Here is a 26072-nt window from a genome sequence, read left to right as displayed (position 1 = left end):
AGTGCGCTGTAGCGATAGTTTTGCACAATTTAAGTGTAGCATGAATGCATTTCAGCAGTTTCGAATGTAGTTAATGTTGCGAAAGTAGATTATTTGCGCACTCGTGTTTCAAAAATTCCGTTAATGTGGGACTGCGGTATGAATATCTTTCGTAGTCTCGAGTTACGAAATGCATTGACTCCTATGGGCGTTTACCGGTGCTTTGAAAATATTTCGTTGCGGTGAGAATTTCGTTCCCTCGGGATTTCGTTATCGTGGGTTTCGACTGTATATTATGCAGTTTTCAAAATATCAAAAATATCAAAGATTTCATATGCTTTTTGGGAGCAAAATTTTGTAGAGCTGTGCGAATAGCAAAATTTTGGGTGCGAAGCGAATTCGAATAATAAAGATTGAGTGCGAATCGAATCGAATAATTTCGAATAATTTTCTAATATTTCTCAAACATTTTTCGAATAATTCGAAGTGAAATTACAGAAAAAGTTGCAGAGAATCCCCAAGTATGTTCTTGTGAGATAGCAACATGAAAGTGTTTCTTTTCGCTGGGTTGATGAAGTGCTGGTGGGGTCATATTTCATAGTTGTCTTTCTTATCAAGAGTGAGGCAATGTAGAGGCCGAATTGTATTTATGTACATGATTTGGTGCAACCAAAGTGTTGCCGACAACACTTTACACACGTGATAGGCAAAGATGCCATTTTCTCAGCCTCTCCTCCTCTTTCAAATTCTGTGGAAGGCCAACTGATGCGGCGGACAAGGGTGTGCTCCCTTCAAGTCCGGAGTTCCAAATCTGCCTCGTAGACGTTGATATATAACATCTGAAATTTTGGATGCTAAAAAGCTTCGGCGTCCGATTTTTCGAACTTCCTGCCCAAATTTCAGGTCCAAAACAGCATTAATTGAGCCCCCAACTCTGCCACATCTTTCATCTCCATGTTGGAACCAGCGTTTTCTTGAGTGAATACATTTGCGACCGTAGCGGAGCTTGAAAGGCAGCTTTGCCGCAATACGGGGGTGTGATGAGGTGAAGCATATTGAAAATCTAGGGACCACTTCCCAAACGGACGTTGACCGTCTCTTGGCCAAGTTTGACCGTAACGGACCTTGAAAGGCAGCTTTGCCGCAATACGGGGGTGTGAGGAGGTGAAGCATATTGAAAATCTAGAGACCACTTCCAATTAGACGTTGACTCTCTTGCCTAAGTTCGACCGTAACGGAACTTGAAAGGCAGCTTTGCCGCAATACGGGGGTGTGACGAGGTGAAGCATATTGAAAATCTAGGGACCATTTCCAACCGGACTTCGTCTCTTGGCTAAATTCGACCGTAACGGAGCTTGAAAGGCAGCTTTGCCGCAATACGAGAGTGTAATGAGGTGAAGCATATTAAAAATCTGAAGGGGTCACTTTCAACCGGACGTTGGCTGCATTTGTCTTTGGGAAGTTCGAATAGTTCGAATAGTAAAATTTCAGTGTGAATCGAATCGAATAGCAAACACTATTCAAAAAATATTCGAAATTTCGAATATTCGCACACCCCTAAAATTTTGTCTAATGTGAGAGAGTTTTGATTACATTTTCAGTGATGCTACTGAGGACTTCTGATTTGGAGCAATTTTTGGAGCAGCAAAATTTCCGTTTTGGAGCACTATGGAGCAGCAAAAATTTTCATCTTGGAGCACTTTGGAGCAGATAATTTTGCATCGGGGAGAACTTTGGAGCAGCAAATTTTACATCCTGGTGTGCACTACAGAAGCATATTGCATTAACATTCAAGCCCCTGAATATTATTATGGGGCTCTTATGAAGGCTATAAATATTTCGATTCATTGAAAATCTCATGGAAAAAATCATCTCAGGAGAACTCCATACTTCATTCGCTAATGAAAAAATAAGGGCTCATGCAGTTGAGTGTTCTGGATTAACCTCTCCGGCGATTATTTTCGACACTAACAAATAAACAGAATGCCGGATCAATAAAATTGCACTTTATGAAATAACACTCTAAATACATCTATGTGGTTATCAGCAGATGTGGTAGACAAACACCACGATGTACAGCAGTGCCCCAATGCCAAAGAGCCACAATGTCCCTAATGCATTCCCCTAAGAAAACTCCAAGGAGAAAGTTAGGTTCTTTTTCTTCTCGATCGACGTGTAGATCCTCGCCCTCCCTCTCTGCAAGCTTCCTGCACCTCACCTGGCTTTGCGCTAGCTCCATCGTTGCTTTACGTCGCTTCACATGACATCGTCGCTTTACGATGTCATGTGATGACGTCATTGCGTGACGTCACGATATACGGCGCCATGATGACGTCACAAGTTTTGACGATTTATGACGTGATGATGACGCCATCACATGATTATTTTTTGCATCAATCGATTGATGCCGTCGACGGTCAATTTTCGTGTTTGATAAAGCATCTAAGGCTTTCGCATTAATATTGCGGATTGAATGTTAACAGCCTGACCGTTAACAACCTGGCCTTACATACCAAACTGTCCTCCACCATGTCACCTCTGTGCCATGCGCGAAACAGCTTCGCTTATCTCCACTTCACAGAGTGAAATGGCTCCTCAACTTTTTTTATTGTGATAGCAATGATATGGACACTTTCGGCGGAGTTTTGACGTCGCCGTTGCCGTAATTTTCCGTATAAAGTCCAAATTAATAACATCACCACGCGCATTCTAGCCGCGGGTAAAAGCTCGCGAGCGCTGGCAACGAACGCGGCTGAAGCGGAGATTAAACTAGCCGGCTGTCTGTCTCCGTCGCACGGAGAGCGCATGAGGTAACATCTTCCCACGTGCAGACCTGGCGTCGGTTGCTCATCAAACATAGAGGAAACGCCCCGCCCGTCTGGGCACAGTCGCTTGCGCACGCGCTATCTCGAGGCATCAGGAGACGGTTCAAAAACTTGCTGTGCTCTCAACGCTTACTTCGCGTTCAGAGAACTCAGAGCATGAAAACGCTTCAGTTCCTGGAGCGGCCATATTCCCTTAAACCAGCGTTTCGTTGAGTTACGCGAGATCGGATCCAAAAGAGTTAGCTGCTATAGCCTTACTTCGTTTAACAATACAATTTGTTGGTATCGCATTCATAACTGAGTTTTTTCAACAGTCAGCCATTGACCCTCAAAAGCGAGGGGCGGACGTGTAACATGGCGTAGCCGCTTCACTGTGGGCCGTGAGCTACGGGCCCACAGTGTAATTTTGTAATTGTAATTTTGGATCAGCAGCCGCTACATGAAACTTCGAATCTCCGTGTGCTTGGCCTGGAAATTCACGCCACCGGATCTGCAGGACCTTGGGTAAAAAGTGCCAAACAGCAGGCATCAGAAACTATCCATGTCATACGACGGATTGCGAAGAAATCTGGTGGCGCTAACTCCAACATGGCTCGCCTCCTTGTCCATTCGATATTGCAACCGAGGCTCGTCTACCGCGCCCAGTTTCATCACCTCACGCTGGCAGAGTGGGCACGTCTAGAGGCGATTAACCACGAAGCCATGCGGGCCATAACTGGACTGCCACGTATCACTCCGTTAACAGTACTGCAGCAGGAGTCCCAACTAAATACCACTGACGAGTTAGTACACCAGCGTCGCTGTGCGCGCAACCTCAAGCCATCAACGTTCTGTTCGGTTGCTGCATTGGCGCGGTACATGGGCCAAGAAGTTCACCATTCCCATACCTGCCAAGTTTGGAGAAACGGAATCCGGGAGATCTACTCAACGGGGGGGGGTACTGCGATAGCAATTATATGGACACTGTCAGCGGGATTTTGCGGTCGCCGCTGATCTGTACAGAGTCCAAACCGATAACATCGCTTACGCATCGTCTGTTTCACGTGCGAGTAACTGGGCGCTAGCGCTAGGGACGAACGCGGTTGAAGCATAGATGAAACGACCCGGCCGTCACCGTCGCGCGAAGGGCAGATGCGATAACATCGCTCCGCGCGCGAGGCCTGTCGTCGCTTGCTTACCAGTTATTTCGTCGGGCAAGGGACCATAAGGGGCGCCGTTGAGACGGGGACGGTCGCGAGCGCTGGCGAACACGCTATCTCGACAGACATCGGTAACGGCTACCCTTTTAAGTGCTGGGCTCTCCACTTAAAGCAGTAGTGACACAAAATTTTGAAGGTGAGATAACTTGTGGGATAGATTTTTGTGTACACAAACGCATCATCTACGAAATATTAACGGCTGATATAACCTATAACACATTAGAATCAATTTTTAAATTGCGTGTAGCGCATCTGTACGCGAAACGTCCCACCTCGAGTCACCGTGACGCACGGGCGCGCAATGCACTGGACGCGCGGGGCAAAAGTGGATTTCCGGGAGATTTCTCTATGACCCGTACAACCGGGAGAAACGTTCAAAATCCGGGAGTCTCCCGGGTAATCCGGGAGACTTGGCAGGTATGCATTCCCCTTCAGAGACGAGCATTATTGCCCCGTGGAACAAAATGCAACTCACTGAAAACAAACCTCTTGGTCGCCTTTACAACCCGGTTCCACGCCAGGCGAACGCCCAAGTTTCCCGTTTGCTTCGTGCCGATCACCAAGATACCGCCACTCTCGTCGCCTATACTGATGCCAGTGTGAGTGGCACCACCATTCACACCGCTCTTGTATGTCCATCAATACCAGAGGCTTGCCAGACATGCTCGTATTTTGCGGATCCCGCACCACCGGCTCACCTTGCTGAGCTGGCTGCCATACGTGACGGATTGGCAGCACTGATACCTTTTCTTATACCTGACAGATGCTCTCAGCTCATCATTCGTACGGACTCGACGCAAGCTATCCACGATATACGACGAGTGTATCGGTCTACGTCACTCTCGGATAGTATTCACCATCTTGCTGCCTCCGCATCTGTGCGGATACGTGTTCAGTGGGTGCCTCGGGCCGCTTTGCCGGACCTTGTCAAAGCTGATTTGGCAACCCACCCACAAGTCACACCGCACCCACTACCGCATTTTCCTGAGGATGCTCAAGGACAGATGCTACGGGAAAAAGAAAGCCTCCGACGTACCACACGAGCTCTTATACCTCCGTGTGGGTCAGACCTCCCTGGTGGTTTAACCCGCCGAGAGGAGGTTACGTTGCAGAGGCTTCGTGTTGGGGTTGCACTTACCCCATCCGTAACCACCCTTTGGGCGCAAAAGTACCGCGGCCCGTATGGTACATCGTGCCCATTTTGCGACGCTCCAATCAGCGATGTAACTGTCACACACCTATTGTGGACATGCACGGGTCTACAATTAGGCCGTCGTCGTCACCTACGTGCAACAGGCCTCAGGCCTGGCCGACCACCCGACCTTGACCGCTGGATTAGTGGACCTCACCACCGCTCGTTACTGGACTTCATACACGAAGCAAATTTATATGTGTATTTCTGAATAAATATTATGCCTAAGGGCAGACTTTCGAAAAAAAAAAGCTACGGGCCCGCTACTGACAGCTGCGCATTTGCGGCTGCTCCGACCAGAAGATATGCTTTTATTAATGAGATTACATTTTAAAAAAAAGCAAGCAAAAATTCGAATTGGAACCCTAGCACGTGAGCTCGAAAGGGCAGGGCCTTTTAGGGGATATTTACCGCAGAATGATTACAAACTCGGATGTGCTGGTGGAAGGAATTACAGTCAAACCTCGATATATCGAACACGGACATATCGAATTATTGCCTATATCGAACGGTTCCTATATCACGTGGGAAATCGCATGCATTTTTAATTTTTTATTTCGAACGAAGTTTGACGTATAATGGATATATCGAACTCGGCCACCCCAAACCGCCCGCGCTCCGTTGACAGGCGACGAGCTTTCCCGCAACTCTCGTAAATAGCGGTAGCGCGGTGGGCGTTTACGACTGCTGCACACATCGATGGCGCCGAGTGCGCCACTTGAACGTAGCGGCATACGCACGCCGCAGCCTTGCAGCAACGACGCACTGCACTTGTTGCACCAGCTCCTCCTTGATAGTATCGCCAGGCATCCGTCGCATCGGTCGTTGTTGTGCTCGTGTGTTAGGCCTGCCGCGCGTTGTGGTGTGTGTAGCGATGGCTGCAGACGCGAAGAAACGGACGACCCTGACTTTTGCAGCAAAACTGGAAGCAATCCAGCGCGTTGAGAATGGTGAGAAGATGTCGAGCGTCGCGGACGGGTTAGGCATATCAAGGAGCACATTGAGTACTCTGCTCAAAAACAAAGCCGACATAAAGGCCAAGGCCGAGAAGAGTCAGCACTCGGGCGCGCGGCGTGTACGCAAAGCTGCTTTTGAAGATGTTGAGAAGTCTCTCCACAAGTGGTTCATGGACACAAGGGCCCAAAATATTCCTGTATCGGGGCCGATGTTGCAACAGAAGGCAAAGAACTTTGCATTCATTCTCGGCGTCGAGAATTTCAGTGCGAGTAGCGGTTGGCTACAACGTTTTAAGACTCGTTTCAACATTGTCGGGAAGACTGTGTCGGGAGAGAGTGAGGACGCCAATGATGAAGAAATTCAGAAGTGGCTTGATCATGAGTGGCCCAAAGTTCTCGCCAAGTATGAGCCGAGCCAAATCTTTAATGCTGACGAGACGGGCCTGTTCTGGCAAATGCTTCCGCGGCAAACGCTGGACACTCGCGGGGACAAGTGCCACGGGGGCAAGCAAGGCAAGGCCCGTGTGACGGTCCTATTGGCTGCCAATATGGATGGGAGCACGAAGCTGCGGCCACTTGTAATTGGCAAATTTAAAACCCCGAGGTGCATGCGGAACTGCCCCAATATTCCGGTGACTTATGCCTGGAATAAGAAGTCGTGGATGACGAGGGATATTTTAAGGAACCCACTTGTCGTGGGTGCCCCCCCAGTAAAAAAATCCTGGCGCCGCCCCTGCTCAAGTGGCTGAAGGCGTGGGATTCGGACCTGGTGCGTCAGGGACGGAAGGTATGCCTTATCGTCGATAACTGCACGGCACACCACACCGATGCCCAGCTGAGCAACATCGAAGTGGTATTTCTGCCGCCCAACACCACTTCGAAGCTCCAACCGTTGGACCAGGGCATTATCCGCACATTTAAGTCTATCTACAAGCGTCGGCTGATCGACATTTTGCTTGTAAGACTCCGGATGGGCCAAGATCTGAAGATCGATCTTTTGGGCGCCATCCAAATGCTCAAGGCGTCGTGGGAAAACGTCAAGCAGTCGACGATAGCCAACTGCTTTTGGCATGCGGGCTTCGGTGGACGCACTGACGAAGCATCAGTGGAAGAATCCGAGGAAGCTGGGTTGGCATGCGCAGATGAAGAAAGCGAGCTCGCCGAAACGTGGAGCAAGCTGGAGAGCTTTGTTGGTGCGGAGCCGCAAAGCATGTGCATCGAAGACTTCGTTGGAGGTGACGACAGCACTGGTACAACGGCGGAGCTAACGGATGTAGAGATCGCCGCCGAAGCTACCGCTGAGCAGCCGAATGAAGACGCTGCCGAGGTGGATCCCGCAAGCGCTGATGGTGCTCCGCTCCCGACATCAGCTGAGGTCGTAGCCGCTTTGGCCCTTGCGCGCCGCCACTGCAGCGCGATTGAAGGCACCGGCCTTTCACTTGTGGATCGCCTGCACTATGTTGAGGACGCAGTCGTCAAACACGCCATTGCCAACAAAAAGCAGGCTACTCTTTTTCAGTATTTTAAGCCAACACAATAAATACTTTGTTTGAATCTTCAAGTGAGTATTTACTGCACCACGATTGGTTCGTTGGTTGTTTTCCACAAGTTCTTGACGCATTTTTTACGTGATTTTTTATATCGAATTCTGGATATATCGAACTATTTCGCGATCGCCGTGCCGTTCGATATATCGAGGTTCGACTGTACGAAAAGGCTCTTCTGGATGAAGATCCATGGATAAAATATATCTGAGGAAAAGTGTCAACGCGTTCCCACCGTTCGCGTGCCCTTCCATAAACGCGAAACAAGGAAAATTCGATATTGTTCCAAAAAATCTACTGCTAGCGATCCCAGATTTCATTCCGCGATGTCCAGTACCAGAAATGACAGACATTTTAGCGGCACGCATGTAGTTATTACTGAACATTGCTTTCCTTGCGTGCCATGCGACGCTTGAAACGAGCTATCAGCAGCGTTTCTAGAACAGACGACGTCCGTCGATGAATCGCCGTCGCACTTTCTCGCTACCGATAGGCCTAGACGTCACGAGCCTCTGCGGAGAGCGCGTTTTGCTGTCGAGCCGACTGGCAGAACAGAAGCTGCGTCGGCACCGTGCATGGCATCGTGGCTTACTCGGGACGCACGCGCAAGCGCTCTTCACACCGCCGACTAGCAACGGTCGCGCGACCGTTTGCGACTGGCGGTCAAAAAGCGACTCAAAGCGACCGATGTTCACACCTGCGTGCGACCTATATGCGTCGACATATAGAATTCACGTCTGCTCGTATACAGCTTGCATTGCCGTTGCCCCGTAAAATATGTTGATGTCCTGTTCCTGCGCATCTGATTGGTTCAGAGGTTTGCGAGTGCAGTCGCGCGACTGAAAAATCGAGCAACGAGCGACTGAGCCAAAGCGGTCGCTTTGCGACCAAGACGGCCATTTGCGACCGTTTGCGACCGTTGCTAGTTGCCGGTGTGAACGAGCCTTTATTCAGCGGAATAATTCTTGGTCCATGGTTGCGACTTTGGCAGCCCCATGATCAAGCTGCACATGTTCTGACGCGCCGACGGTGCGACTGCCGGTGATAGACGCCCCCAAACGTGAGACTTTGGCGCAGTTTGGCGCAATTTTCGTCGATATTATCAGGATGGCGCAGTAAATACAATATGGCGCACTTTGGCGCAGTTGGCGCAGGAGTGGAATCACTGCATTTTGTATCAACTTGTTGATTTTGTCATTTTTTGCTAACCCCCGTTGTCAAGAATACAAATTTTGCGTATTAATGAGTTCAGAAAACGCGTTGAATGGGTGAATGCCATTATACAGTGATGCTACCGAGGACTTCTGATTTGGAGCAATTTTTGGAGCAGCAAAATTTCCGTTTTGGAGCACTTTGGAGCAGCAAAATTTTCATCTTGGAGCACTTTGGAGCAGATAATTTTGCATCTGGGGGCACTTTGGAGCAGCGAATTTTACATCCTGGAGTGCAATACAGAAGCATATTGCATTTACATTCAAGCACCTGAGTATTATTATGGGGCTCTTATGAAGGCTAGAAATATTTCGATTCATTGCAAATCTCATGGAAAAAGTCATCTCAGGAGCATAGGCGTGCGCACAAGGGGGGCAGCCCCCCCCCCCCCCCCCAATCACCTAAGAGAGGGAAGGGGCGCAAAATCTGCCCCATACATTGACTCTTGCGATAGCAATTATATGGACACTCTCGGCGGATTTTGGCCGTCGCCGTTGCCGTAATTTTTTGCGCATAAAGTCCAAATTATTAACATCACCACGTGCATTCTAGCCGCGGGTGAAAGCTTGCGAGCGCTGGCGACGAACGCGGCTGAAGCGCAGATTAAACTAGCCGGCCGTCTGTCTTCGTCGCACGGACAGCGCATGAGATAACATCTTCCCGCGTGCGGGCCTGCCGTCGATTGCACATCAAACAGAGAGGAAACGCCCCGCCCGTCTTTCGTAAGGAGCATGAAGGGACGCTAGGGGAGAGGAAGGGGGGGGGGCGCATCGTTCGAAGGGCGCAGTCGCTTGTGCGCGCGCTATCTCGAGGCATCAGGAGACGGCTCGTAAACTTGCTGTGCTCTCAACGCTTACTTCGCGTTTAGAGAACTCAGAGCAAGAAAACGCTTCGGTTCCTGGAGGGGCCATATTCCCTTACACCAGCGTTTTGTTGAGTTACGCGAGATCGGATCCAAAAGAGTTAGCTGCTAGTCTTACTTCGTTTCACAATGCAATTTTTTGGTCTTCGCTCTTAAGCAAAACTGCGTTTTTTTAACCGTTAGCTATTGACCCCCGAAAGCGAGGGGCGGTCGTGTAACATGGCGTAGCCGCTTCACTGTGGGCCGTCAGCGACGGGCGCCCGCTACTGACAGCTGCGCATTTGAGGCTGCTCCGACCCGGATATATGATTTTACTAATGAGATGACATTTTTAAAAAAGCCAGCAAAAAAATTACACCATCTCCCGCTAAAGGGGACCATAAGGCGATGCGAAGCCGGAGCACTTGCACGATCGCGTTCCGTTGGCGTTCGTTGGGCATGCTACCGACCTCGCGTCGTGGAACGCGAAGAGGGACGCTACGCGCGTTATATCTTCCATCTAGCCTGGCCGTTAATTCTCACAGGGCGAGAGGGGAACGCGGTCGACAGGCGGGCGAGAGGGGGGCAGCGTAGGAGTGGAGAGAGAAGGGGAGGGGATGCGCATGCGCTCGAGCTCATCGCGGCGTTGCGCAGGAGAAAATTTAGGCATGTCTAGCCCGCGTTTCAGAGGAAGAGTGGAAAGGGGTAGGGGAGAGGGGAAGTGGAGAGGGGTATGGGAGAGGGGAAGGGGAGAGGGAAAATGGAGAGGGGACGGGGAGAGGAAAAGTGGAGAGGGGAAGTGGAGAGGAGGTGTGTGGAGAGGGTATGCGCATGCGCAGTAAGGGTGGTCACGCCGCACACCACCACCACCGGATTGTGCTCCGCCTTAAGATACTTCGCATCTAAAATTCGAATTTGAACCCTAGCACGTGAGCTCGAAAGGGCAGGGCCTTTTAGGGGGTATTTACCGCAGAGTGATTACAAACTCGGACGTGCTGGCGGAAGGAATTACGAAAAAGCTGTTCTGGATGAAGATCCATGGATAAAGTATATCTGAGGAAAAGTGTCAACGCGTTTCCACCGTTCGCGTGCTCTTCCATAAACGCGAAGCAAGGAAAATTCGATATTGTCCCATATATATCTACTGCGACCGATCCCAGATTTCATTCCGCGATGTCCGGAAACAGAAGTGACAGACATTTTAGCGGCACTCATGTAGTTATTACTGAACATTGCTTTCCTTACGTGCCGTGCGACGCTTGAAACGAGCTATCAGCAGCGTTTCTGGAACTGACGACGTCCGCCGATGAATCGCCGTCGCACTTTCTCGCTACCGATAGGCCTAGACGTCACGAGCCCCTGCGGAGAGCACGTTTTGCTGTCGAGCTGACTTGCAGAACAGAAGCTGCGTCGGCACCGTGCATGGCATCGTGGCGGCTTACTCGGAACGCACGCGCGAGCGCCATTTATTCAGCGGAAGAATTCTTGGTCCATGATTGCGACTTTATTGGCAGCCCCAAGATCGAGCTGCACATGTTCCGACACGCCAGCGGTGCGATTGCCGGTGATAGACGCCCCCAAACCCGAGACTTTGGCGCAGTTTGGCGCAAATTTCGTCGATATTATCAGGATGGCGCAGTAAATACAATTTGGCGCACTTTGGCGCAGTTGGCGCAGGAGTGGAATCACTGCATTATAGCTGTGTACGTCATACACTATGCCCATGTAGCAGCGACAAAAATGGCATAACAAGTAATGCCATTTGCTACAAATGAAAATTACACGTGCTGTGTGAGAGGTTTATGAAAAGAGAGGAGGTTTGGTACACAGTAGACTTTCAATAATCTGAGATTGCTGCTTAAATGCAACAACTCTTTTAATATGATTGATTTCGTACTTGAATTCTGTACCTCTGTTCATCTCTCAGTAAACGGAATTCCTGTTAAACGGAACGTATTTTGCTGGTCCCTTCAAGTTTCGTTTAACGAGTCTACAGTACTAGCGATCGATTGTGATTGGCCGTGACCGTTTTTTTTACCAGTCCCACTATGTTCAAGTCGCCCGTGTGAGTCGGCATGACGACAAGCACAAGACGAGGCAGCCACGCTTACTCTTCGAGCCAGTGCTGCTGATGTCCGATGATGGAGCCCGGCCGGCAGATACGAATCCAGGCGATGGCCTCGGCTGCCGTGAAGCGGTAGTGCTTCATGATGTAGCACGCTATCAGGGTACCCGTGCGGCCAAGGCCGGCCTGCAGAAAGCACGGTAAACCTCCATGACAAAACATCAGAAAAAATTACGAGCCAGCAACAACTTGCGAAACGCGGTAGACTATCTACTTGCACCTCAACAGCTTGGAGTCATGTGACCCATGCAGAAACGTCATGCATGACGTCATTGGTACAGCGGCAGGTCACTGTCGACCCTGGTTCTTGGCAGTGGTGATGCAGGAAAATAGTGAGACCCGCAAAGAGGCATGGCGTAGGTTACTGGCAAATCCAGTGGCACGGGCCTACAACCGACAATGGCAAAATGGCGGTACTTATGCGAAGACAAGGAGAACCTTGCCTTTCATTCAAATCGTATGGCATTAATATGACACCATACGTGGCGTTCCTGCTCAAGTCGTGCGATCCCGAGCAGTTCAGGTGCGAACAGAACCTACCGCTAAGTGAATCACTTGAAAGTTCAGTCCGCAAGGTAGGCACACCTTGCGCGAACAAAGGAGTAGGAGACCAAGCAAGGATTATGCTGAACTGCAAGCTGTACCTTTCCCAATTAGAATTGCATCGGAGGAAACACTGGCGCTGTGATTGTGACTATTTTAAATTTGAGTGCTTTGTACAGAATACAAAAAACTAGAGGCGTGCGAAAATTCAAATATTTGATTCAAATAATTCGGTATCCAATTCTCAAAGCAAACTCACTATTCAAAATATTCGACCCCCATATATCAGCATAAGTAATCACATACCTGTGCTAAATTTCACAAAATTTGATGCACGAAGACAAATCAGTTTCACACTTTCCGCAGCTTTCAGTTTCAGAAGCTCTTTAATGCTGTCGCATTAATATGCTTGCATTAACAGCGCACGATGGCACACAGTCATCATTGCATCACACAGTGAGAAGCTTCGTTTACATAGAAGTCACATATCTCTTTCTCGATCAGAGCTACTGACAAAAACAACAAAACACAAAAGTATTCTATGCCAACACCATATCATTAACACTCCCAACTATGCAGTCGCAGCACCCAGTCAGTGCAACGCTCTTCAGTCTTTACGCAGCACGATTCCTCGCAAAAGCTACTCACAGCAATGCCTTAACGCAGCTATAATGCCAACACTCAAGTATGCTTGGGTTGATATCAAAGTCAATGCTGATCAGGGACAGTAAAATACAAATTTCAAGCATGCTTGACTACACTCCTGCCCCATTCCCATGCGCTTCCATCTCTAACTGCACACTAAAAGTTTCAATGCAATGTGAACTCTATGAGGATGGAAAGTTTCCAGGCCCAACTGACAAACTCAGGAACAACAAATAATAATAATATTAATAATAATAATAATAATACTAATATAATAATAATAATAATATAATAATATAATAATAATAATAATAATAATAATAATAATAATAAATTATTATTATTATTATTATTATTATTATTATTATTATTATTATTATTATTATTATTATTATCTGTGGTTTTATGGGCCAAAACCACAATATGATTATGAGGCACGCCATAGTGGAGGGCTCTAGAGATTTCAACCATCTGGTGTTTCTTTTTTAACATGCACTGACATTGCACTGTACACGGGCCTCTGATGTGACAGCCACAGTCGAAATAAACTTGCGAACTTCGGGTCCAGCAGCTGAGCATCGTAACTGGTCTAAACTCAAAATGGGAGACTACCTTGCAGTGGACTGCGATGGCACCGGGGGTGTTCTCGCTGATTTCGATAAATTCCCGCATGATGGCGTCACTGGGCGTAGAGCCGTCTACAAAGAACAGGTCCTTGTGCTCAAAACCCTGGTCGGCAAAGCGGCGTGCGTCGTATATCTTCTTGTTGAGCCGAACCACCGTGCTGACGTTGTGCTTGCGGAAGTACGGAAAGTACGTCTCCGGAGAGTGGAACGGGTGGCCTGGGACAGAATGGGACGGTTGCACTTTTTCACACTAAGGCCAAAGCACACTGCTCAAAGAAGCACCAATCATAAAATTATGCTAAGCATTATCAATAACCCTTCCGACAAGGTACTTTATGATAACAAGAGGTCCGATGAGACAGAAAAGACAAGAACAGAAGATGAGATGAAAGTTCATGCACCAGGTTGCTGACATACCGTGGATTTCGATCACTGTGGCACAAGGTAATCCAGAGGGAAGAAAGGGGAACTACAACCTCCTTCACGATCATATAAATGCAAGCTATCTCGACACGCCATCTCGACACGCCATCTCGACACGCCATCTCGACACGCCATCTCGACACGCCATCTCGACACGCCATCTCGACACGCCATCTCGACACGCCATCTCGACACGCCATCTCGACACGCCATCTCGACACGCCATCTCTCGTAGGCATTAGAAAACGTTATCGATTCCACAGAAATCCAAATTTTCTGCAAAATCTGAGCAAGTACAAAGCAGCGGTAAGTGCAATTTCTTGTTTATACATGGTGTTAAGCAAAATATACCCGGCCATGGATGTTGTCACACACCCTGAAGCACAGGGTGTTCACGTCAGTCTGAAAATGTACAACAGCATTTAAAACGTGCACACAATACCTTAATGCTGTTTTAACAATATTTACTACATTCGTTATGAATGTATGTACACACACCTTTATGCTGATGCGGATGAGAAACATTTAAATTTGCTTCTTTACATCTCTGTTCATTACAATATCGAGGTTAGACCGTACAACCTGATTACTATTATGCCGCCTCAGACATGCTTGGCTTATGCTGATATTGACAATACTTGTTATAGACGTATCTGCACCACACACCAATGCAGACGAGAACATTTTAAATTTGCTTGTTTACATCCTCGTTCACTATAATATCAAGATGAGACCATACAAGCCGATTATGACAGTGCTGCCTTACTACCACAAAGTCACATTCACAGTGGTTCTGGCACAACAATGGTCCGGCAATGACGATCATGGGCCAAAAGTAAAAATTCCGAAGCACACACACACACACACACAATACATACCGTTTTCAATTTTGCTCTTGGGATGGGGACCACAGAAGGCAATGAACTTGTTGGGCACGATCCAGTTGAGGTCACCATTCTCGACGCGCTCGTAGTACTCGTACTCTTCCACGTCAAATGTCTCGAAGTCGAGGAATTTGTGAAGAACCGCCTGCATACAGAGATTGAGTATTTCTCTAGAGAAACTCCACAGAACAAGCCAAGCCTGACAAAAGGGGCTACTGATACATACTTTCTAACTTGTAGAAACGGTGCCACAAGGATTATGCGCGGAAGGATGACACAGCAAGTATGAAGCTATCTTCGTTTCCTGCTACAGTTGCGCTCGAAGCAAACGCGAACCAAACATCGGACACTACTGCGACATTATCTGACCACATCGTTTAGCAACAAACTACGTAAAGTGACATTGCCCGTAAAAAATGAGCACATTTGTACACACTGTACGCACAATGTACACACAATTTGTAAACACGATGTGCACATTCGTCAACACTCCCCGAGTGGATGGACAGCTAGAGCTCATTTAATTTCAATGTTATGCACATGACTGCAGAGGATCACTCTGCTGAAGATACTACTGTGTGATTATGATGGTATATGGTGGTTAGTGGTGCGACGGCCATCGATGGCCAAAGAATGCCAAGACAATAGTTAGTGATCAATGATAGTGTAATCTGGCTGATAGGGGCCTAAAACCCTGTGCACTAAAAGTGCATAAAACATATATAATTAATAAAATCAGGAGAGCAAGGTGAAAGTTCAATTAATTAAGACGGTGCAATTGGTGAAAATGTGCTAAAGGTTGATATAATACGAGAGCACTACTGCCTTGCAGGGACCCTTGCAATCAGGGGCCCGCAGGATAGTGCGTTCAAAACTTGATTCTCGCGTAGCAGCATCCTCTCTATAAGGATGTGCTCAGATCCCTGTGCAAATGACTTTTACTGTGGCAGGAAGACACAGTAAAACAGCTCGTTCTACGTGCCACATTTCGGGAACCGTGCCAAAGCTTTTTTTTTTGCTCAGAATGGATATAACTGATCACAAATTGTCCACGTTTTCGTGCCCAAGATTAGATTTAATACAAAAATAGAACATGACTGAGTTGAGATTAGACATTTAATTACAATTATTTACTGCCCGAAGTATAAACCAACACATCACCACCTTCTCTTTCATGCATAGAATATCAAGTGCCTTGGAATAAAGTTGCGTTAAATTTGACAATCTTGAAGACAGTCCATCATCAGATGCACCTTAAGGAGATCTAGTAGGTACTCTGAAGAAAGTATCGCAGATTACAAGCAACCTCTTGGCAAAACATGTGGAGTTGGTCTTGCACTCCACATTACCTGCATAGCTTATTCATACTTATTGGGCCGCAGTGTAGCCACACAGCTTATAGACTGTGGCCCAATAAGTATGAAATGTAGCCTGTGATAGTTCGAACTGTTAACAACGATCCATTGGGTCACACCCACCTTCTCGACGGCCCGCAGACAGTTGAGTAAGCTCAGGTTGTATGTGCACGGCCCAAAGGACGCATCTCTGCGCAAGAGAAGGCAAACATCGCAAGGCGCTACTGTGTCGTCCATTCTTCCGGCCCTGCTTTTTTCCGAGGTTCACATCCAGAACTGCTATTGTTTACCAGCAACCAGCGCAATTTGTGTAAGCGCGCTAGTAACACCATGAAAATTGCAACAGAATCACAGTGTAGTGATGGTGAAGAAGAAAACACAGCCGAACTGGCAAATTAAATACATTACTTCTATAAGTGAACTATGGCTCAGAAAGTCACACCAATAGCTGCAAGCCTATCATAGTCACCGCATGTGTTAAGTACCTCCTCTTTACACATACTAACTAACGTTCAGAGTACTAATCCGGGAGCTTGCACCTACCTGAGGAAGTACTACCGTATTTACTTGGTTGTAACGAGAGATTTTTTTTCAGATTTTTGCTACCTGAAGTCGACCCCCAAGTTACAATCAAATACCGAAATTCAAGTTAACTAAAAAGTGCAATGATGCACCCAATTCTAGACGATTACAGTTCTGGCCATTTTGCAATTGCGATGAAGCCACCCCTCGCGTTTATAATTGTGGTCACATTACAATCGAGTAAATACGGAATACGGTACACAGTCCAAACCTCACAGAATTTGATTACACAAATCTACCTTGGTGTAAAAAGCTGATGACATCCAAAAATACTTTATGTACAACATTCACTGAGTGATAACATGGTAATATCGACACCCTCTTAAAAAATGGCTATCAGCTAAAATAGCAATACAATCTACGTGTGGTAATGCACAAGCCAATTGCCCGTCCACTAGTGATAAAAATTATCATGGTTTCACGCAGTTAAACCAAGTTTGTCGAGCGAGAGTTCAGTTTTCGTTACTTTGGGAAAGGACAGACATTCCAGGGTTTCGAGCTCTATCGGCTGGGTGGTCGGATTCGGCTTGCCGTTTTTGATGTTCCTGGCGATACTCATTGTCAGCCTCACGGCTCGACGGCACCGCTCCGCATCATTCTTCCATGCTTGGTTCTGGCAAACAGCAGCTTTTGTAGCAGCAACTACAGCATCTACAACTGCAACACATGACAGCACACAGAAGTGCTTGGCGGAGTCGGTGCTCCTCCATGGAGTCCACACAAGACGCGTGGAACAAAGCGTGCAATCTATGTGGTTCGTACGCTGGAGGAATGTCTTCACCAACTCATCAGCGAGAACTCTGCGTCATCTCAAGGGCAATGTGTTAACAATTTTCTGCGGGGCTGCCGCACCTCAGAGATACTGGCACGATCTTGGCCTAGCTTGAGATCAGATTCGCGGAACCAGCCGTTTTCTGCATTTGTAACTAGAGGAGTAGAGAGCTATCGCTCTAAAAAGCTTTCACGGGCTCACCTGAAGGAAATGTATGGCGTGATGATGCCTGCACACAGGGACTTGTAAGCCTGCTCAGCAGACCGCTTCAGGAAGATTACCTGGAAATGAGAAAGAAGGTCTCGCGGTTGTCGTAGCAGGCACTTTAGTCCTTGCATAACATGCATTTTGCATTAATGTGATGAATGTACACAAGCGATTACTAACAACTGCGAGACATTGATTTATTGATTGATTCATTATTTATCACAACATATGTGATGGGAGGCCACGGGAAAAGCCATTCAAGAATGGCTTGAGGAGTCTTTTGCCCCATATTAGCAAATACAGCAAAGACAGAGGCATTTCTTTCTTTCTTTCTTTATTTGTTTCTTTCTGTGCAAGTACAGAAAATGGAGCGAAGGCAAAAGGCTTAAAAGCCTGACAAAGGGCCTTTGCTCCAGGTGCAGTGAGGCATGCAGGCCGTCATAAGCACTTTGCAGGATACAAATAATAGGAATGAAAGAAAAAATAAAAAAGGTACATGTGCAAAATTCGTTTACACCATCATAAACTTTGACAAACCATCATCATAAACACAAAATTGTCATAGACTGACGAAACCACCACATTAATCAAACACCTCATTAGCCGTTTCCTTACACAGACCGTCATGCATTAACAGACATCACATCTGCATGACACACCAGCGCAACACTTCATTTCCGCTTGACATTGTAATAGTGGCATTTGAAGAAAATGCTAATCAAAGACAGCTCTAGAGGTCAATTTTATGCTAGGAAGAACCCATACAGGTCAGACAAACTTAATTCACGTATATCGATTTGTTTTATAATAGTCATCAAGGAAACTCAAATGTTTGTTGTGAAGCATTTGCCGACCATAACCAGTGCGACAATACGGAACATTCCATACTTTCATTCCTATTTTATACGACGAGTCTTCGGATGGAGATGCCTTAGGACATGCCTTAGGACAACGCATACTTCAGAGAACTGATACACAACAATACAAAAAAGCTGTAGTTTCGCAGCTAAGCTGTTGGACTACTGAGCTGGAGGACGCGGGTTCAATTCCCAACCATGGCGGCTGCATTTCGATAGGGGTGAAATACAAAAGAACAACTCTGTGCTTAGATTATATAAGCATTACAGAATCCCAGAGGGTCACGATTAAAGGGACCCTGCAACACTTTTCCAAGCAATCATCGAACGATTTCATTAAAGGAATTCATTGCCTCACAAATCGACTGCTGCAAAAGTTTTTAGAATCCGTCAAGCACAAGCGGAGTTACGGGGATTTATTGTTAAGCGCTTTCTATCTCCTTTCATACCAGCAAGCGCACTAAAAGCTATGCAGTGGGGACGACAAGGGGGCAGAAACTACATCCATTTGTCAGGGCAACATGACCTTGGGAAGTTTTTTTTCCCCTTTAAAAGCATGACTTATTTTCAGTGTGATCACGAGGGCACTGCACAGGCCCATCGCAGCATCCCGCGCCAACCGCAGTAACTTTGCAGCTCACAATGCTCAAATTAGCCAATGACTGCGGACTCTGCATTTGTGACACAGTAATTTTGGATTATGGAATCATTTGTCAAGTTGCCAAGAGAAGAGTAAGCGATTTCTTGCCGACTTTTTAAAATTTACAGTAAATTCCAGGCCGTGTGCTATGCTATGAATGTTCAGCTCATACGTTCTCAGGAGCCTCGACTAACAACCGGCAGCGTTTTCTGACCGTGCTCGTTGCAAGGCCCCCTTAATGCGGAGCCCACGGTTTTGGGCACATGAAACTCCAGAAAATTGTCAATCCACAAGAGTTGTCATGCGGGAATTGTACTCCACTCACCGAATAGGAGCCCATCAAAAGGCCGCGTTGACCCGCTTCTTTCGCGTCGCTGGTTGTGTAGTGAATTATCTTCTTCTGGGCCAGGGCATACGACTGCGCAGATGAAAACACATTACGCAGTGGTATTACATTGGTTACACGTAGCAGGACATCAATCAAGAATAGTTCACATCTCAAGGCTTTGCAATTAAATTTCAGTTGTGTTCATCACCTACTGGAACTCGTTTTAACAAGTATTGATGGCAACCTGCATGTGGCCTCAATTTAGAACCGTCTTTGAGTAATAAAGGGTTTTTACTGTTTAATACACTGCATGGTCAACACTGTGGGCCAGGCCCGTAGCCGGGGGGGGGGGGGCTAGGGGCACGGGCATCCCCCCCTCGCCGAAATTTTGGTGAAGTAGGTGTTTTTTACCAAAAATAATAATAAAAATAGCTCTTTTTCTTAAACAGTCAAGGTTTTCAGCAAGTGCCCCCCCCCCCGGAAAAAAAATTTTTGGCTACAGGCATGACTGTGGCATTCTACTACTGTCAGGTGGCTGAAAATTGTTTTGTGACAGAAAAGCCACGCAACTATTTCAAAGAGGTAAGCAAAGTGAAGGCACAGCTCCTTTGAAAGTGGTCATTTGAGTTGCCAAATTTTAAGCTGATATTTAAATAACTTTGTTTCATGTCAGAGCATAATACATTGATGTATAAAATAGTTTCGTTGCACAAATATGCGTTCGAACTTCAACTTCTATCATTTACTCTATTTCCCTGCTTCAGAAATGACAATATATCGCCGAGAGAAAATTTCTCGCCAAAAATATGTCGTATTTCACTTGTAGGAGGGTGGTCACCCAAAGTTGCAAGTAGTTGTCCGAGGACTGTGTTTCAAGCCAGTTCATTAGTCACGTATAATAGGAAAAAACTGAAATGTCGCATAGTTACATTACACATTGTAAGATACAACTGACGTGTGAACCAATACGTGCCAGCCTTATTGTCAGCAGGCAATGCTAAAAAGGTTGCGAGAGGCCTTTTTTTTATGATACAACATACTGTACATCATTTACAATGAACCCGCACAGCTGTCTGTCTACGTTTACACCAAACGTATTGTCACGTGGTTACGACGGTGAAGAAAAGCAATTGCAGCCGGTAAAGATCAAACTCTTTAAGTGGTGAACTTGCACCCAGAAAAGCAATGACACTCAAAGCGCTACAATATCAGCGTGCGCAGATCATTGGTTGTCGAATAATTTGATCAGCAGTAAAAAGCGCGTCGGCATTTATACATGTGGCACTGCAGATTCCAGCGTTATCGCTGGTGGCCAGGTTAGTTCCAAAATAAGCTCTATTGTTCGCATGGGGCACAGAATCTTATCAGAAAATTTTTAAATAATCGGGAATGTTCCCAGACATCGGGCACGGTTTGCGCAAGGCAGTGGTTACACATTTTTTTTATTTACTCATACTGTTGGCCTGTCGGCCGTTACAGGGTGGGTGAAAAGCAGCATTTCTGCATGTCGTACATTACATAAAAAAAAAGAACTACACAAGCGTACATATAAACCATACTACATAAGATACTACACAAGAAAACATACGCGTACATAAGCCAAATAGTTCGTATATGCAAGAATTATACAACACCATAAATACACATGCAACAGGCCGGTTGATTAAAATAGAAAAAGAAGTGCGCATGCCAGTATTAGACTAAAATGGAACATTGCACTCACATTGAGCTTCTTCTGCAATTTGATGTAGTAACGATACAGCATGGCAAGATTGAGAGGTCCGAAGTCGGCGTAGAAGCTCTCGTAGACCAGCTCATCGTCGATGGTGAAGAAGTGGTTCTGGCCACCCGAGACTGGCTTCACCGTGCTACGCACCGTGGCAAAATACAGCCGGTCTGCGAACACAGCGGGTGAGAACAACCATTAGGTCAAGTAGTGGGCAGGCAACTCCTTTCATATCAAATCAACGTCACTCCTTGCATGAGCATACTTAAAGTCAAACATAGCGATGTATGCAGAAGTGGGTCCAAGAATGACTTTCTACAGGTAACCTTGATAACAATTGCGACAAAACCTAAACAAGCTGCCTATGAAACGATTGCAGGACTAAAAGGCTTAAGCAACTCAAAAGCAAAGCTAAACACTATTATATGATGACACAAGCAAAACAACAATGATTAAATTTCATCAATACAAAGGCATAAAAAAGTGCAAACAACTATCTGAAATCCAAGATTCAAAGGACCACTTCAAGCAGAAGACAAGGATAGCAATTTCAATGCCTCCAGTAAAGTATTCCAGTTAAATTTTAGACCACCTAGGGTTTTTCAACCCGCACGTAAATCTAAGTACACGTTCCTCTAGCATTTCGACTCCATCAAAATCCAACCGTCGCTGCTGAGGATGAACCCCGACTTTTGGGTCAGCAGCCGAGCACCGACCTTAAATAGCGTGACTGGATGAGAAGAATGGAAGGAGTCTGGACATGCACAGCACAACAACTTTCAACTAAGGATGAAGAGGCATAAGTAAAAAAAAAAAAAACATGTGACAAATATGTTATCACAGGACGTCCACGTAATTCAGTTCTTTCAAAACTGTCACAGACGTCTGGCTTATACACGTGTCGAGACATTAGATGCAATGCAGAGGTAACATGTTCAAGTCCGACACTTGTATCGTTTTTGAGAGCTGTGTTACACAGACGCCCTGTGATAATCTATTCATCATGTATGGTTTTTCTTTTCACTAGTTCCATTTCTTGCACTGAAGCTTCATGTTTTCCTTAAACTTTATCTGAAAGAGATAGCGCTTGGCATGCATCTCCCTTCTTCACTGTTGTATTTCATTCGGCAGCACCACATAAGACCACGCTTACAGTGTAAACCAAATGGCCAATTTTCTTTTCTATTAACCTTGTAGGGTAATCAGCGCTAAGTTACAATCGAAAATATCACACAATGACATCTGCCAAACGGATTGTCATAAATTGTTACATAAAGCACATGACTTAAGTTTTTTTCCGGCAATTATAAACCGTGAAAATTACTTTGCTAGCACGAGCTTCTTAAATAACTGAAACAATACTGAGAAGAGGCTTCCTACAAAAAAAAAAAAAAAACTCAAATGGTATGAGAGAAAACACAGTAAACCATGATGCCAAACAAATCCTCTTGCCAACATTAGACATGCCTTCTTCATTTCCCTGGTGCTGGCCAATGTGCAGTGCTAAGACTATGGCAACAATTGGCCAAGATAAAACAATTTGCGCCTAGTCCTTTTTGTTGTTTTTTTAACCTTACCAGCGACCAAGTGATGCTACTGCTTTATTTTTGCAAGGATCGACTGATAATGTGCAATGGATGACAGAAGCATGAGGATCAAGATAAAAGAATCATTATTGCTGTACTGGCCCAGGCAATTGCTCAAAAGAAAATACCACACAACAAAGTGCCGTTCAGTTACCGCAAGATGCGAAATCGCTAGTGCAGCAGTTTTGCTGAAAGCAAAGCTGAGTGACAATTTGAACAGATATATGCAATGCCCCAATTTGAATGCTAGCCGCTTTTGCTTTTTGCTGTTGCACACTATGCCGCTGTGAAAATTTCCATCCGCCACAACATTCTAGTTGAGTGGGCACTCAGTTTGATATATTGTGCAGTTCAAGCAACCCATTGATCGCACCCCAATGAAACCTGGGATGTCCACACAAATGTGCAAACACTCCTTCAAAGCAACACAATGAACAATTCTTTATTCAGCTGTCCGTTTTCACAATATTCCACGAAGGTGGAAGAATTAAGTTATAAAACAGCGCACATCTTTGGTAAAGCATGCACGGAGTCTTGAAGGCACATTCCTTGTCGAGAAGACGTCTCAGAGCCATCTTTAGCAAGATGTCTTGCTAGCTGAAGTAAATCTAGACTTTTATTCCCAAAAGCAATTCACATTTTTTTATGTCTGTTGGCAGGCATGTTATTCAAAGACTGGTGCATGGTAGCGCGACAAGGAAAAAGCCCGAGGAGGAAGCAGGAAGCAATAGAACTGACGTGCTATAGACCTGTTGCTATCCACTCGCTCCTTCTTATTCAGAAGTCTTGTTGTGCTACCGTGCATACTTTAGCATGTACACAGTGAAGAATTCGAAAGAAAATCATTCATAGGAAAAATCTTTCTAGACCAAAAAAAAAAAAACTGTGCCAGCCTGAACAACTGACATGTTGACAGTGAAGCAGCTTAAATTAAGCAACACTTTTTTTTTTTCTGGAGTGCAGTAATGAGCTGAAGCAACGATGGGAACTGAACCCATAACCTTTGCGTTAAGGCTCCATATAGGCATCTGTAGGCAGTTCCCAGTGATCATTAATGGCATCTACACATTATCGCAGACGCCTTAGAGCACATGCCGTGAGTTCGGAGCTCAGAACATCAACAAAAAGAGCATGAGTAATGGGAATCATTCCGTTTAACTTGGCCATAAAGACGATGCTGCAAGAAACAACCAGCAATATCTAGCAGATGCCATCTCACTCAAGCGCACCTGGGGCGTGAACAGCTGTGTGAATCGTAAACGCCCAAGAAGGGCCTCTTGAATACACTTGTGCAGTTCAAACTCTTACTTCAAGGTGAACGTTGTATGAGGAATGCATATGCAAGCTTAAAATTCATGGCTGAGCTGGTTGGTTCGTACTTAAATGCCCGATAGTGCCGCTTTAAAACTTGTTTTAGGGGAGACGCTACTCTAACATTTTTCTTTTTTCAATTCTTTACAGATTTTGATGAAACTTGCTGCTAAGTTTATGTATATTCATATGCCAATTTCACATGTGCAATTATTTTCTAGTACAGTATACAGATTATAAAATATCAAGCATTTCATGTGCCTTTTAGGGGGCAGCGAGATCATGCAATATTACTTAGAGTGTTGCAAGGCCCCTTTAATCAGCAGCATGTTGAATGTAAAACACCGCTGGCTTCACCGCACTGGCAGAATTACCACAGGGGGAGGCTGATCTAACATTTTAACCTGCCCCCCCCACCCCCCCATTTTGTGCCTCCTGGAGTGCCAGAAAACTTATCCAATGGTGCCCTTAGGGGTGCCCTAGCCTCCCCACTAAGAATATTTTTGCATTGAGAATAATTAGGTTTAGAAGAACAGATACTTGGGCAAGTTTGTAAGGATCCATGATGGTACTTGGAAGTGCAAAACACACAAGACGCACAAGAAAGCACCACAGCTTTATTCAACATTGTCTTTTGTGACCCTCATGCCCCAAAGGTAGCTTTTGTTTTGGTGGTGTTATGCTTTTCTCTGAGCTCATAGTTCTTTTGTTAATATGGTGTTGTTTCACGCATGCGTTTCACTGTTGCTTTTGCCTTTTGGTGAAGATTAAACCTGTGAATTTCTGAAAATAAACTGCAGTTTGAAGTGAGCGCTCAGCTTCTCTAGCTCATTCTTGTCTCCGATCTCGCCTCTCGTGTTCTACGCTTCCAAGTACTATCATGATTAGGTTACTAACCATGTAAAAGGAAACCCAATTTGCATCCAGGGACATAAAATGTTATCAGTATACTGGCCAACATAAAATTTCTGGCGAAGCGGAACAAGTGAAGTCCACGTGTGCCCTCCTTGAAATGCCCTCCCAAAAGTGCACAAACGATCACCGGAGAATATCTCTGAAACTTACGGTATGAAGATGACAGTGGCCTGTTCATCTATACCAGGGTGAATTGCAATGAATGAATGATGATCCCACCTCAGCAAGCGTAATAGCAACACCGACTAACTTCAAAAGACAAAGCAACGTTTAATACAGCCTGCTGAGAGAACAGAAACACATGAAGAAAGCCAGGTTGTGGAATATCTTCAAGAACATGTTTATCTAGGTCAACTGGTATAAAGAGACCCTATCATCACAACAAGCTTACAGATTGAAAATGGGTAAAGCGCGTGTGGCAGGCATTATTAAATCATGACCAGCAGCTTCCTGTATCCTTGAAAAAAAAAAAAAATATATATATATATATATATATATATATATATATATTATATATATATGTATATATATTATAATTATCTATATCGCTGCATTTTGCTGGTGCTGATAAACTGAGCTTAAAGAAGATGATTAAAAAGTTAAGGACCATGCCTAATGGTACAAGATAAGGCAAAGAAACAGGAAGACAGCAACGTAGATTAAAAGCAAGGAGGGATCTTGATATTCCAGGAAAACTGAGCTTGAGCTTGGAGGCAATGTAATGTTTACGCCAGATAATGGCAATCAATAGTATTAAGTTACAGAATAAGTGCCAACGAAAGGGAAACGCTGTCGAGCA

The 26072-nt window shown here is 45.8% G+C and overlaps 1 protein-coding gene across 1 annotated transcript in view; it reads right to left on the bottom strand.

Moving 5' to 3' along the window:
• The window catches only part of LOC119405635 (dual specificity protein phosphatase CDC14A-like), a 91171-nt gene that overhangs the window by 14726 nt on the left and 50373 nt on the right, over nt 1-26072 (bottom strand). The window contains exons 3-9 of the mRNA XM_037672470.1: nt 21459-21631; nt 19733-19825; nt 17905-17984; nt 16473-16539; nt 14989-15139; nt 13674-13903; nt 11860-11999 (exon numbers count right to left, since the gene is read on the bottom strand). Of these exons, the coding sequence (XP_037528398.1) occupies nt 11860-11999; nt 13674-13903; nt 14989-15139; nt 16473-16539; nt 17905-17984; nt 19733-19825; nt 21459-21631 (934 nt within the window). The remainder of the gene's footprint in view (nt 1-11859; nt 12000-13673; nt 13904-14988; nt 15140-16472; nt 16540-17904; nt 17985-19732; nt 19826-21458; nt 21632-26072) is intronic.

This window comes from Rhipicephalus sanguineus, chromosome 9 (assembly GCF_013339695.2).
Source record: "Rhipicephalus sanguineus isolate Rsan-2018 chromosome 9, BIME_Rsan_1.4, whole genome shotgun sequence".
Taxonomy (NCBI): Eukaryota; Metazoa; Arthropoda; class Arachnida; order Ixodida; family Ixodidae; genus Rhipicephalus; species Rhipicephalus sanguineus.
The sequence above is the reverse complement of the archived record's forward strand: the minus strand, read 5'-3'. Positions and strand labels throughout refer to the sequence as shown.